The 15,249-nt window shown below is 33.7% G+C and overlaps 1 protein-coding gene across 1 annotated transcript in view; it reads right to left on the bottom strand.

The window, feature by feature from the left end:
• DBX2 (developing brain homeobox 2) overlaps positions 1 to 12,582 on the bottom strand; it is a 45,381-nt gene extending 32,799 nt beyond the window's left edge. Inside the window, exon 1 of the mRNA XM_052001381.1 lies at positions 11,710 to 12,582. Within this exon, the coding sequence (XP_051857341.1) occupies positions 11,710 to 12,100 (391 nt within the window). The 5' untranslated portion in view covers positions 12,101 to 12,582. The remainder of the gene's footprint in view (positions 1 to 11,709) is intronic.
• Between the last annotated feature and the right edge of the window lie 2,667 nt (positions 12,583 to 15,249).

The following is a 15,249-nucleotide window of genomic DNA, read 5'->3' as shown; positions in this document are numbered from 1 at the left end:
AAGCTTGGAATATGATATTCCAAAGTTAGAACAAAAAGCAAGAATCACCTACCCAGCAAAACTGAGCATAATCATTCAAAGGGGAAAATTGACATGCAATGAAATAAAGATCCTTCAAGCATTCTTGATGAAAAAAAAAAGTTGAATAGAAAATTTGATTTTAAAATGTAAGAAGCATAAAAAGATAAACAAGAAAGAGAAATCATAAGGGATTCAATAAGGTTGAACTGTTTATACTCCTATATGGAAAATGATATTTATACCTTTTAAAATCTTTCTCGCTATTAGGATAGTTCAAAGGAATATGTATACATAGACAGAAGGTGTGGAAATGAGATGACACTGATGGCATGATACCAAAAAATCAAAGGGTGAGAAAGATTGTAGTAGAAAAGTAGGAGCGGGAGACACAGGATGGGGTAAATTATCTCATATAAAAGGGACATGAAAATGCTATTATAGTGGAAAGGAATATAGGAAGATGACAAGCAAAGCTTGAATCTTACTCTCATCAGAAGGGATCAAAGAGGAAATAATATACACGCTGAGTTGAATGTAGAAATTTATCTCACCATATAGGAAAGTAGGAAGGGAAGAAGATAAAAAAAAAAAAAAAGGATAGGGGTAGTTGAAGGTAGGGTAGTTTAGGGCAAGCAAAAGTAAGAAGCAAAACACTTTTGAAAATGGACAGGATAAAAAGAAAGAGAAAATAGAATAAAAAGATAGAAAATTGGATAGAGGGAAATATGTAGTTGGTAATCACTATTTTTAAAAAAATATTTCACATGAGTTTCTCTGATAAAGACTTCATTTCTCAAACATACAGAAAACTGAGTCAAATTATAGAAATAAGAGCAATTTCTCAATTGATAGTCAAAGGATATGAACACTTAGTTTTCAGATAAAGTAATCAAAGCTACCTATAATCCTATAAAAAATGTTCTCTCACTATTATGAGAAATGCAAATTGAAACAACTGTCAAATATGCTAATTTGACAAAAAGAAATTGATTGATGTTGGAGGGGATGTGAGAAAACTGAAACATTATTGTACTATTGGTGAATTAATATATTAATTCAACAATGTTATGAAGCAATTTGGAATTATGCCAAAAGGGCTATAAAATCATGCATATCTTTTGACTAAGCAATACCACTACTAGATCTGTAATCCAAAGAAATAAAAAAATAAAAAGGAAAAGGATCTGCATATACAAAAATATTTTAGTGGTTAGAGATGGCAAAGAATGAGAAACATGTGTAGACATGTTGTTGTATATGATAGTGATGGTATACTATTGTGCTTTAAGAAATGATGAGTAGGATGCTTACAGAAAAACATACCACATGAACTAATGCAAAGTGAAATGAGTAGAACAAAAAGAACATTTTACACAGTAACAGTAATATTGTATGATGATCTACTATAAACAACTCAGCTATTCTCAACAATATGGTGATCTAAGACAATTCTGTGGAACTTATGATAAAAGATAGTGTCTATCTCCAGAGAAAGAACTTGTGGAGCCTGAAATTAAATTTTTTTTTCAGTCAACAAAAGTTCTTCAGTCCTCCTTATAAGCTTAATGAGTCAAGAGTTTGTCATAGCAATCAAATAAGATAATGTGATTTGGGCTACAATAAGAGAGGGGAAAAGTTTTCAGAAGTAAGGGAGGTGCTAACTTTTCCTTGGAAAAACCACATCTGGAATAGTGTGCAAAGTTCTGGGTGCTATTTAAAAGTAAAGATATTTAAGCTGGAGAGTATCCAAAGAAGAACAACCAGAAGAGTTAAGGACCTTGAATTCATGCCATATGAGGATCATTTGGGAATGTTTAACCTCAAGAAGACTTTGGGGGAGTATGATAACTGTCATTTTTTAAAAAGTATTTTCCATATAGAAGAACTAGATGTACTGTTTTGACCTGGAAGGGAAACGTGGGGGCAGTGTATGGAAGGTGGCAAAGAAACAAATTTTGGTTTGATATAGGGAAAAAGCTTCCTAACAATTGGGATTAGAGATATCCCAAAGTGAAATGAACTTCCAAAGAAGGGGGTCTTTATGAGAGATATGTCAAATATCTTAGAGAAGATTGTTCAAGTACCGGTTTAACTCAATGGGATAAGGTTTGTGATTAAATGGTATTTCAATTCTATTCAGCACTTTTAATCTCCTCCTAAAACTCCTAAATTTATGCATATCAAAAAAAGATATTTTCCTCTGCTCTATAAGTCTGGTATCTTATTAATGAGATTTCACTTTTTCTATCCCTACTTTCAGGGACACCAAGCGATTTTCCAGCCATATATTAACAGGTGGGGTTTGCATCTTTGCTTTTAATGATATCATGAACACTTAACATAGTATATGGCATATAGTAAATATTTAATAAATATTTATTTTGTAATTAATGAAATATGAATTTCATAATTTACTTATTCAGTCAGTCATCCAAGAGAATTTCAAAAAGAATAATGTTCTACCAATTAGCTCTATGTCTGCTTTTCCTGTACTTGATCTTAATAAAAGATACTGATTCTTTTAAATCTGAAGGTATTGCTAGCTGAAAAGATTAAACTGGTGTGGGAGTGGGAAGTTATTGAAACTCTACCCAATTGCTGAATTGCTGAGTGAAAAACTTACTTAACTCACTATATCTAGCAGAAAGGAGATCATGATCTACATGTTCCTTCTCAGTGAATGACTATCCATTAAGACAACAGGACCAATCTACTCTGAGCATCCTTCCATCTATCCTTCTCCAACTCTGTACCATATCCTCCTTTCCCACCTCTTTGCTTTTTCTTCTTTTTCTTTCTTCTTTTTTTTTGAAAGATAAAACAGCAGTTTTACTGGAAAAAGTCAAATATTCTATCCTACAATTCCACTCACAATCTTCAATTACCTAGATAATAACCCACTTTTCTAGTCTCTGATCTTTATATGTGTTAAATCTTCCAAATAGACTTCAAATTCCTTAACAGTAAGCACTTTAGCAGTAGTAGCAACAACAAATGGAGTAGGATCAGGAACAGGAGCAGGAAGCAACAAAAGCAAGTAGTATTGAACACACACACCACCACCACCACCACCACCACCAGGTAGCCAAGCACACAATTTCTCCAATCTATCACTTTTCCCCAAGGAGGCAGGATACTACAGTAGGAAAAACAATAACCCTGGGGTCAGAAGACTTAAATCAGGTTAAAATAATGACTCTATTACTTAGTATGTGACCTCTGTATATTAATTATAAAACGAAGAGATATACTAGATGATGTCTGAGACCACATCCAGTTCTAAACCTAAGATTTTATGGTGATTAGCAACCCCTTACCCAAAGGCATCAAATTGCTTAGAAACTTCCATTAAAATGTATGTATCACTCTGAGGTACCACTACATATCACTCAGATTGGCTAAAATGACAGCAAAAAACAATGACAAATGTTGGAGGGAATGGGGGAAAACTGGGACACTAATGCATTGTGGGTGGAGTTCTGAACTGATCCAAACATTCTGGAGAGCAATTTGGAACTATGCTCAAAAAGTTGGCCAACGAGCACACTCTTTGATCCAGCAGTGTATCTACTGGACTTGTATCCCAAAGAGATTATAATAAAGGGAAAAGGACCCACAAGTGCAAAAATGTTCATTGCAGCCCTTTTTGTAGTGGAAAGGAATTGGAAACTGAGTTTGGTGGTGGCTGAGTAAGTTGTGGTATATGAATGTAATAGAATTGTTATTGTTCTATAAGAAATGATCAGCAGGATGATTTCAGAAAAAAAATTTTTGTACTACTAAACTAAAAACAATTTCTAGTGGGATATTTATAAAGAAGCTATCTCAGTATATAGAAAACTAGCCTAAGAAGCAGGATGATCTAGATTCATTGCTGGTTTTATGAAAGATTGTGGAAGTCATTGAACTACTTGGTTACATAAGGAAATCCTAAGCCTGAAAATTGCAGGAAAAGTGCTGTTCTGCATTGGTAGAGGAAATTATGAAAGAAATAACAAATCTATGTATGCTTATGTCTAATATATATAAATACTTATATGTGTATATGCAAGTAGATATCTATGGTAGCAATTTAGGATTGAATGAAAGGAAACCTTAGAAAACTGCCAAAAAATTAACTATTTTAAAGATTTTTCATCTTTTAATAGTATATAGAATTGGAGTAAAATTTATAAAGGCTTTTCATCTTTTATTTCTGAGAGAAACTAAATGCTTGAACTGATCAATTCAGGAAATCATATAACATCAAAAAGTTGTCTTTGACATATTCCAAACAATATGACTAGTTGTCAAAATGGACAATACTCTTAAAAGTGAAATCAACTTTACTGACAATTCAAATATTTTAGCTGGAAAACATATAAAGTAAATTTAAAGATTTCAGTAAAGCAGAAACATTACTAAAAATAGATTCAAATAATTTTGAATGAGATGAGAAACAGGTTAATAAATACATTTCTGTGTTAAGGTAAAAACTGAATGGCTATACATTTTTTGAGAAACAATAAAATTAATATAGAGTAGTGCAAATATTCAACAAATATTCTGATGCAAAAATCAGGAGTTTTTCTTTCTGTTATTCTTAAGGCATTAGTAATCTCAGTCGCAAAGAAATGACAAACTGACATAAAAGGTCTACACTAACATTATAAAAGCAAAAAATCATTAAGGGAAAATTTATCTAATGTTCCTAAATAAACCAAAACATTTGGGTCAAATCACCTTAAAATAACATATTAAAGAGAACTAAAATTATATATGTCAATCATGGGATGCTACCACAAGAAAAATAAAGTTTGATGAAACAAAGGGAGAATGAAATGACTGTGGTCTTATGCAGAATATCTTCATTTCAATATAAGTATAGAGCATGTTTCATCCAAAATAATCTCAAAATATTCCTTAAATATAACTAATGAATGTAAAGCTACACAAGACTATTGTTCCATTTAAATTTGAATTTTCACAGCTTTGGGGTCAAAGCAGAGGAACTGTAATTTTTCAGTGCTAATAAATACCAACCTCAGACCAGTCTCTTTGATGAAGAGGCATTTTTTAAGCAAATTGATGACAATTTTTATAAATTAGAAGCTCTCTTTGTGAGGTTACGATATTTAGTGAAAATTTTTTGATATTTTTGCTAGTGTTCTTTTTTTTCCCCTCCCAAGTCTATTGATCCTCATTTAAAGCCAGGAAGAAGATCTCTCCTCACTCCATTTCAATGATCCATTTCAACTTCTACTCAACTGCCAAAGAAATTTTCCTAAATTGTAGGTCTGACTATAGAACCACCCCAACCCCATCTCAAATTCTAATGGCTCCCTATTATATCTAGAATTTTATAAAACTCTGTTAGGTATATAAAGACCTTCACAACCTGATCCCTTTCTACTTTTCTGGCTTCTTACACTGTATTCCCATCCAAATAACCTATAATCCAGACCTTTTCTTCCCAAAATTTGGTTGCTTATTTTGGTTTGTTTGAATAGATGAGAAAACAAAAAAGATATATGTCTCCATATTTTTACAGCATGCAATAATTAAAATAATGGCTTCAGGTGGGTAATATTACTCAAGAACCTATAGGCTTCACACAGTCATCAGATTACTGTATGATAAGGATCATCAATCCACAAACAAAACAGAACTTTGGCTTTTTAAAGCCACATTTGGGATTATTAATCATCAATAAACTACATATGGGAGTATATTTGATTTTTATCATTCTTTATAATAGTTCTAAAGACATATTTAGTGTACAAAACGTATCCAATTTACCAATGCTTAGGTAGTTTCTATATTCTTGTTAATGTGTGTGTGTTTTTTTTTAAGAAATGCAGGAGGAATCAGGTAACCAAAAATATACATACACATATATATATGTGTGTGTGTATATACATATATATACACATATGTATGTGGACAGTTAGGTGGTACACTAGATAGAATGCTGAGGCTGGAGACAGAATTATCTTTTCAAACTTTCCAACTGTGTGATGCTGTGCAAGTAGTCACTTAACCCTGTTTGTCTCAGTTTCTCATCTGTAAAATGAGAAAGAGAAAGAAATGGTTAACCACTCTAGTATTTTGGCCAAGAAAACCCCATATAGGATCACAAATATATTTTCAACTGAAATGAATGAACAACAACAAAGTAAATGAATATGTATGGAGATATATATATATATATATATATATATATCTGTGTATAAATATATATGTATATATCTACATTAAAATTTCAGTTAAATTTGAACTGGAATATTATACCTGGAAGAGCTTATAATAGCCTATTTACTATTCCTGGCATATGATATTCCATTTTCCCACTCTTTGTTTTTATTGGTTGTTCCCTAGTTTCAACTAGAACTCAAGTCAAATTCCAACTTCCTCAAGAAGCCTTTCCAAGTCCCTCCCACTTCTAGTGCCTTCTCTAAGAGATTATTTTCCATTTATATTTTATATTATCTTGTATTTATATATAGTTATTTTCATGTTGTGCTCTCCCACAAGATTGTAAGTTTTATAATGGTAAAGACTTCATTTTTTACTTTCTTTGTATCCCCAAAGCTTAGTGCATTACCTTATACATAGATAAATACTTAAATGCTTGTTGACTGAGAATCACTTCATTTTATAATTATGGAAACAGAGTATGAGAGAGGTAATTTTCCCAAGTCATAAAATTAGTGAGAAGCAGATATAGGTCTTGAAACCAAAAGTATATATAATATTATAGTTATATTGAATTTAAGTAGTTACACTGTTGTTTACAGAGACAGAGTGTCTTGTGAACAGAATATCAAATTCAATGTCACAAGTGTAAGAAAAGTGAAAAAGTAGAAAGGGCTTGCTTATGAAGGACTTTAAAAGTCAAGCAAAATATGTTTTATTTGATCCTGGAGGTAAATGAAAGCCAGTGGACTTTCCTGAAGATGGGTGAAACATGGTCAAATCTGTGTTTTAGGAAAATTTATTTGATAGGTGAATGAAAAAATGAATTGGATTGGAAATGAATTGAAGCAAAAAACAAAAACAAAATAACCAGAAAATTATTAGAATAGTCTTGCTATGAGGTGATAAGAGCCTGTACCAGAGTATTGTCAATGAAGATAAAAAGAGAGAAGATAAGAGAAATAATGAAAGCAAAATCAATACATTTTTGCAACAGATTAGATAGGAGTTGAGTTTGCATGAGGAGTTGTGTTTGACATCAACATTTGGAGCCTGGGTGATTGGGACCATAGTGGTACCTTTAATAATAATGGAAAACTTAGGAGGAAGGAAGAATTTTAGGAAAAGATAATGAGTTGGTTTGGATCTATTGAGTTTAACTAGGGAATGGTTGGAGATGTGAAGCTAAAAATCAATAGAGGAGAGCAATAGAGAAATAGATCTCAAAATGCCTAATTGAATCCTTGGGAGCTGATAAAATTACCAAGTGAAATAATATAGAGAGAGAAGAATAGAATGCTCAGGAGAGAACCTGAGAAGACACTATTATTGGGTATGACCTGATGGAAAAGAAAACAAAGTGATTGTGAAATAGTGGTCAGACATCCAGGAATAGAAATAAAACAGAAGCAGCAAGAAAATATCAAAGAGAAGATTTTTGTTAGGGTCAATTGCTCCTGAGAGGTCAAGAATGAAGATTGAGAAAAAGTCATTGAATTTGGCAACTGAAAAATAAATCACTGGTAAATTTGGAGAGAATAGTTTCACTTGAATGATGAGATCAGAAGTCAGGTTGCAGTTAAGGAGAAAGAAATAGGAAAGGAATTTGAGATGCTGATTGTATATTGCTCTCACAAGTTTAGCTTATAAAAGAAAGACATGGTATAATACTCATGTGGGATGGATAGATCAAGTGAGGTTTTGGGAAGGATGAAAGAGACTTGAGTGTGTTTATAAGCAGAAAGAAAGCAGCCAGTAAACAGGGGTACTGAAGATGAATGAGAAGTGGGATGATAGAAGAGGTCATCTTCTGGAAAGGGATCACTTATATTTGTAGAAGGATTTCTTGACAAGGAGAAAGAACTTCTTTGTGTGAGACAGGAGTGAAAAAGATGGGAAAAGGCATCTGCTATGTGAGATGTGGAGGAGGAAAGAGGGAATTTTTCACAAATCCTCCTTCTTAAAAATAAGAAATGACAAACTATTTCCAATAGACTTGTGATGGAGAGTCATCTATATCCAGAGGGAGGACTGTGGGACTGAATTTGGATCACAACATAGTTTTATTACCTTTTTTGTTATTATTTGCTTGCTTTTCATTTTCGTTCTCATTTTTCCCTTTTGATCAGATTTTTCTCGTGCAGCATAATAATTGTGGAAATATGTATGGAAGAATTGCACATGTTTAACATATATTGGATTTCTTGCCATCTAGGGGAAGGGTGGGGAGAAGGGAGAGGAAAAAATTGGAATACAAGGTTTTGCAAGAATGAATGCTGAAAACTATCTTTGCATATATTTTTTAAAATAAAAAGTTTTTATTAAAATAAGAAATGAGATAAGGTTCTCAGAGACAGTTAGTGGCACAGAGGATAGAACACTGAGCCTGGAGTATAGAAAACAATTTAAATCTGGCCTCAGATACTTAGCAACTGTGTAACCCTGGACAATCCTCTAACTTCTGCTTGCTTCAATTTCCTCAACTGTAATCAGGATTGTTTTAAGGATCAAATGAGATAATATTTGTAAAAGGTTAGTGCAGTACCAAACACATAGTGGATGTTATATAAATGCTTATTCCCTTCTCCCTTTTCTTTCTCAAATGAGAGAGTCAGAATGCTAAAAGACGTTTCAGAAAAACCAGTTAATCAATTTGGGAGGTGAAAGATATTGCCTTGCCTCAGTAAATGGCAATTAAATTATGCAATAAATCTGAAGAGGAAATTGACACAATTTCATTATTTTCTCTAGTTCCATTTAGAAGTACATGAGTTGTTGTTCATCTTTCATTTTTGAAGAGGATTAGTGATATCACAGGAGGAGTGAAGTTTAACATGGTGGGAATAAGGCATGGCTGAGATATTCCACAGAAGAGGGTGCAAGGTACTGGAGAGAACAGTATGCAGTATACACATAATTTGATTCATTATTCTATGTTTTAAAAGAAAACTATCACTAAGTCTTATGGCAGAAATAAAACATTGTTTTCTTATTAAATCCATGAGTATACATATTCTTATGTGCTGTCATATCCCTTCTTTTATTCACTTGCTGTATTATAATATAATATGTAATTCTGTAATTCAAGTTCATTCTAATCATTCTCTAGGTAATCTCATATAAAATGTGAACCTGACTTAATTCAACCATTTTATTAGTAGATTGCAGAAATTTATCTCCCCAACATTATGTATGATGTAAAGCTTTAGCTAATCCTCAGAATGAAAATAATTTGAATGTGTTTATATTATCTATAGAGATTATCATTGTTGACTTAAAAACCAATTTTCTCAAGCATTTTATAGAATCAGTGACCAGAATTATCTTCTGTTCGAAAATGTATTCTATGTCCCTGATTCAATAGATTAATTTGAATAGAATTTCTAAGATATGGCCATCTTTAAAAGTTTTAAAGCTTTGGGAATGGTAGTCAACATTTTTTTAATTTAAGAAAAACTAAAAGCTAAGCAATATGCTCAAACATTTAAATCAAAAGATTTGATGTTCTCACTTAATTTAATAATTCTTTAAAAGAGTCATAATTTTTTTTCAATAAAAATTTAGATAATTTGTAGTATATCAGTCTCTTACATAACATATATGCATATTAAAGTATATCCCTTTCTAATTTCTATGTATTAAATCAAATTAGCCTGCTTCTTAGCTAAAGCAAAAATTACAGGCTTAAAAACTAAAATCAGTAAACTAGAAAATACTTCATAAATCCTAACTATTATTCTAAAAAAATTCTACAAAATTCATAAGTAGGAAAAACTGTTTTCTATATAAAAACTGTTAAAACAGTATAAATGTACAACCAACCTTTTCCATCACTTTTAATTTTTATTCCTCTTCAGATTTTAAAATGAATTAAAACTATTTGATTTAGTCATTAACAAGAAATTGTATTTTAAGATAAAAATTAACAACATCAAGAAATTTCTAATAATAAATTACTTAAGTAATAATTAAGGGAACATATTTTCAAATACAAATAAAACTAATATTTTTACATTTTAATTTGAAAAAAGACTTGTTTTTATCTTACCATCTAAATAGTTCCAGGAAATGTCCTTGGTTATTTAATGTTTTGATATGCAAGTTGAAAACTATTTCAGTTCATTTAAATATGTACATATTTATAGCATTCATTAAACTTAACACATTTTTAAAAAATTATTTCCTTGAAGAGGTAACTTGTGTGGCTTTTGTAGAATCACACCTGGGCAGGATTAATTTACAAATACTAGAAATAGTCAAGAATGCTTACAGGCCAAATTACCCAAAAGAGATTCGGAATGTTAATTCTCTGCTGTTTACAAATGCAAGGTTCATAATGAATAGATTTCTTCCACTTGATATTTTATACATTTCTAATTTTCTTAATATTTTAATATAAATTTTGTCTTTAGAAGAAAAGAAAAAAAAACTCTAAATCCCTATAACAAATGCTGTCTGATACTTCAAAGAAGCTAATAAGTGACCTTTCAAACCAGCAAAAATAGCAGTCACCTGAATCATCCTCTTCCTCTCCAAAGGGCAAAAATGATTAATTAGAATTTCATTGTTGGCATAAAGAAGAATCTGGCTGTGGAACTTGATACCTGTTCCCTTTCCATCAGGAATCACATTAAACTGGAAAAAACAATGGTTGTTTTCATCAAAATTATGTGAGATCATTAATATTAGATTTTCTTTAGGAGCTTTTACAATAAGATCCATAGAAGAGTTTATTAACCAAATTCAGAAAAACAATAACAAAAAGAATGATTACTACATAGTTTCAATTTTTAAAAATTTATGCAGCCCAATGTGTACCTGTTCTATTATAGTTATAAAGTTACTTCTCCACTTCCAAAATCACTTTTCACCATCCAGATCTGGACTTTTCTAAAGTCTTCACAAACTAGAGCGGGAGGAGATAGGAAGGAGGGGGGAAGAGGAGGAGAGACAGTCTGTCTTTTCCTTTCTTTTAGTTCCGTTAATAGAGGTTGGAAATATCCATCACAAAGAATTCTCAAAGTAGTTATTTTTAAACCCCCCGGGAAAACTACCTACTTGGCTTGAAACTTAGAATGTTTCTTCCTACCTCCAACTAGGTGCACGGAGAATTAAAATAGAGAGAGACAGAGGCAGACAGCAAGAAAACACTAAACTGTGTCTGCGGACTGGACCACCAAGTCTACTTCTCACCATGCCCCACCCCCACTTCTCCTAGCACAGAGCCACCAGAACACCCCCAAAGGCCAGAATTAAAGTGTTCCTAATCCCTAGTTAATTTATAAAAAGAAAGGAAAAGGTGTAGCTCTAGCAAAGAGAAAAACGTTTTGTAGCTTCTTCCAAGACCCTTAAGGTGACAACTACAGTAAAGGTGATGTCCCATCCAATCAATATAAGTTAGGGGCAGTAGCAACAGAAACTACGCGCCCCAGAAACAGTTTCTGCAGTTTCCTAGATTGTCCACAGTTAGCCTGGGGCTTTGAAGAATTAGATTTAGGAAAGGAGGGATCTCACCTGGGACAGCGAGTTGGAAGACACCACCTTGGTCTTCCCGAGCCAGGCCTGGCAGCTGACTGCTGTCAGTCGAAGGATTAAGCACTTGAAAAGCCCAATGAGTCCGATAAGGACTCCCGATTTGTTCTCCTCCAAGGCACAATTTGAGGGGTAACGGGCTGGAAGGGAGGGGATGCTCCGGCATTTTCGCCGTGGTGTCTGTGGCTGCCGCTAAGGGAGCTAAGGGAGGAGGAGCTGGAAGACACGATGGAGAGTCTCTAGCCCGCAGCAAGTTCTCAATTAGGAAACTCTTTCCCAGGTTTCCAAAGCCTGGAGCTGTGTCCAGTAGTGCCGAAGAGCCCAGTATATCCCAGTATACGCCAGTACGGGCAGATAAAGCACTGGGAAACATCGTGAAGAAGAGCAGGGAGGCAAGCAATCCAATCTTTACTATGCTTCTTCTGCTCTGCTCTGCTCTTTACTGCCGCCGGACAGCAGCAGCTGGACTTGGTCTAGGAGACTAAGCAACTACCTCCCGCTCCCCAGCCAGTCTCCCACGGAACTAAAGCAAGCCAGAGAGGGTGGAGACGGAGGAAAGGGGACTAAGGACCATGGGAAAAGGCCGCTGGGGAAACGAATCATTATTATTTATTTGGGTTGGCTTATTTTTTTTTTTAAAGGGAGGAGCAAAGCGTCAGATTTCTCTGGCAATGTGGAAAAAGCTCTGGGGATTTGGCGGGTGTCTCTCATTTTCTGTTAAACAAGATTTTTTCCCCTTGTGGACTGGAAGGTGTGTACCACTCAGCTATAAAAATGTCACTCTAACTAAAATTATAGACTCAGTCAACAATAAAGTGTGGCTCCAAGAGTCTGTTAAAAACGTAGAGTCAGGGAAGGAAGAGTTGGGAGTGGGATAGGGGGAAATTTGTCAAACGCTGCGAAAGCCTTTGAGAGAAGAGAGAACAGTATGTTCTAACCTCGAATCGTTCCTGGTCCTGAGTTGCATGGGCTCTGTCTTAGAGCCAGACTGTTCTCTGGCGCTGCCTGTTTTAGGGAAACTCCCAGGATAGAGTAGGGACACAATGTGGGTCTTTGGAAAAGCTATAATAGAAAAATCTCTTAAATTGTAAGAAAAGTTTCAAATGCCAAGGGACTTTTATAAGAGAACTGCTTTGGTTCGACCTCAGAGGGAAAAAGTTCTTTTAAAAATGCACTATTATTTGAACTTTTCATCCTTGATGAGTTCATCCTTCATTTAGAGAATCCAGCCTCTCTTCAACCACCCCACTACAGCCATCTATTCTACTCTATGGAGTTTTTCAACCTCTTGTGATTCATTTCTGGGTATGTTTCAAATGCTATTTGTAATAGCTATCTTGAAAGTTGACACGTGTTTTTGTCCCAGAAGTGCGGACTTTTCAGACTAAAAAACTAATAAAAGCTTCTTGGGTTAGGCTTATTCTCACACTTCTCATATTGATGATTGAAGAAACCGGGGTTCAGAGAGCAGGAGACTAAAGTGAGTTTGGGAAGGTTGTTGGTTTCTCCTCATAAAAAAAAAAAAATTAAGACTGTTGTACTACTTTGGAAGATCGGATATGTCATTTCTTCATTTTGAAAACTGAAGATAGATTGTTTAATCTAGTTCTATCAGACACGCAAGTATTGACCAGGTGAATAAATGAAGAAAATTATAAAACATGCTCTTAGATATGTAATGAACAATCTTCCAACTGCGATGCAACTTTTGAAGAGGATTTCTTTTACATCCTGACATATTTTTTCTTAAACTTCACCTTTAATTGGCTTTTTCTTTTTCTTTTCTTTTTTTTTTTTTTTTTTGCTGTTATAGTTACCAGTGATCTCTTAATTGCCCAGTCTAAGGGACCTTTTATTTTTCCTTTATCATTTGACTCTGCTGATTGATCTTTCCTGATAAAAGCTCTTTGGTCTATTACATTGTTTTCTCCTTATTCTTTCTATCTTTCTGACTAATATTTACTAGTCTCTTCTACTAGTTCTTCATCTATGCCACATCTATTAATTTATGTCAGTTCAAGACTCTCTTCTCTTTACTTTCTGTACTATCTCATTTGGTAATTTCATCACCTTTTACACATTCAATTGTTAATTCTATCCATATTTTTATATCAAATCAGAATTGTGGTACAGGCACATATCACCAATTGCCTAACACTGTTTATATCATCTCTAACTCCTGGGAGAGGAGAAGGGGGAAACTTCTTTTCTGAACTTCTCTAGTGTTTTTTTAAATTTAGTTACATTTTGAGTTCCAAGCTGTTTCCTTCCCTCTCTCCCAACCCTGCACTAGAGAAGGCCATCATTGGCCACACACACCCACACACCCCTCCCGCACACGAGTGTGTGTGTGTGTGTGTGTGTGTGTGTGTGTGTGTGTGAAATTATACAAGATATGTTTCTATATTCTTTCTTTGGTGGTAGGTAGTCTTCCTTCATAGGTCCTTCATACTTGATTTGAATATTCATGTAACTGAGTACCTTAATTAATTGGCTTTTTATAAAACTAGCCTCGTTTTATTTACTAATTCAATGAAAAATCCAATAAAATACATAAATAGGATTTTTTAATGAGAAAACCAAACCACTAGTATCAAAAATGAAAAGGGTGACTATACTACTAATGAAGATGAAATGAAAGCAATTATTAAGAGTTATTTACCTACAAAGAGAAATTCCATTTAAAATAATTACTAATAGTATAAAATACTTAGAAAGCTATCTGCCAAGGGAAAATCAGAAACTTTATGAGCAAAACTACAAAATGCTTTTCACACAAATTAAGTCTGATCTAACCAATTGGAAAAATATTAAATGCTCTTGGATAGGGCGAGCAAAAATAATAAAGATGACAATAATACCTAAACAAATCAATTTATTTAGCGCTATACCAATCAGATGCCCAAAAAACTACTTTGATGACCTAGAAAAAATAACAACAAAGTTCATATGGAAAAACAAAAGGTCAAGAATTTCAAGGGAATTAATGAAAAAAAAAATCAAATGAAGGTGGCGTAACTGTACCAGATCTAAAATTATATTATAAAGCAGCAGTTACCAAAACCATTTGGTATTGGCCAAGAAATAGACTAGTTGATCAGTGGAATAGGTTAGGTTCAAAGGACAAAACAGTCAATAACTTTAATACTCTAGTGCAGGGGTCCTCAAACTATGGCCCGCGGGCCAGATTTGGCAGCTAAGGACGTTTATCCCCCTCACCCCAGGGTTATGAATTTTTTTTTTATTTAAAGGCCCACAAAACAAAGTTTTTGTTTTTACTATAGTCTGGCCCTCCAATAGTCTGAGGGACAGTGAATTGGCCCCCTATTTAAAAAGTTTGAGGACCCCTGTGTGTTTGACAAACCCAAAGACCCCAGCTTTTGGGATAAGAACTCACTGTTTGACAAAAATTGCTGGGAAAATTGGAAACTAGTATGGCAGAAACTAGGCATTGATCCACACTTAACACTATACACTAAGATAAGGACAAAATGAGTTTATGACCTAGGCATAAAGAATGAG

This window comes from Antechinus flavipes, chromosome 5, assembly GCF_016432865.1.
Source record: "Antechinus flavipes isolate AdamAnt ecotype Samford, QLD, Australia chromosome 5, AdamAnt_v2, whole genome shotgun sequence".
NCBI classification, from domain to species: domain Eukaryota; kingdom Metazoa; phylum Chordata; class Mammalia; order Dasyuromorphia; family Dasyuridae; genus Antechinus; species Antechinus flavipes.
The sequence above is the reverse complement of the archived record's forward strand: the minus strand, read 5'-3'. Positions and strand labels throughout refer to the sequence as shown.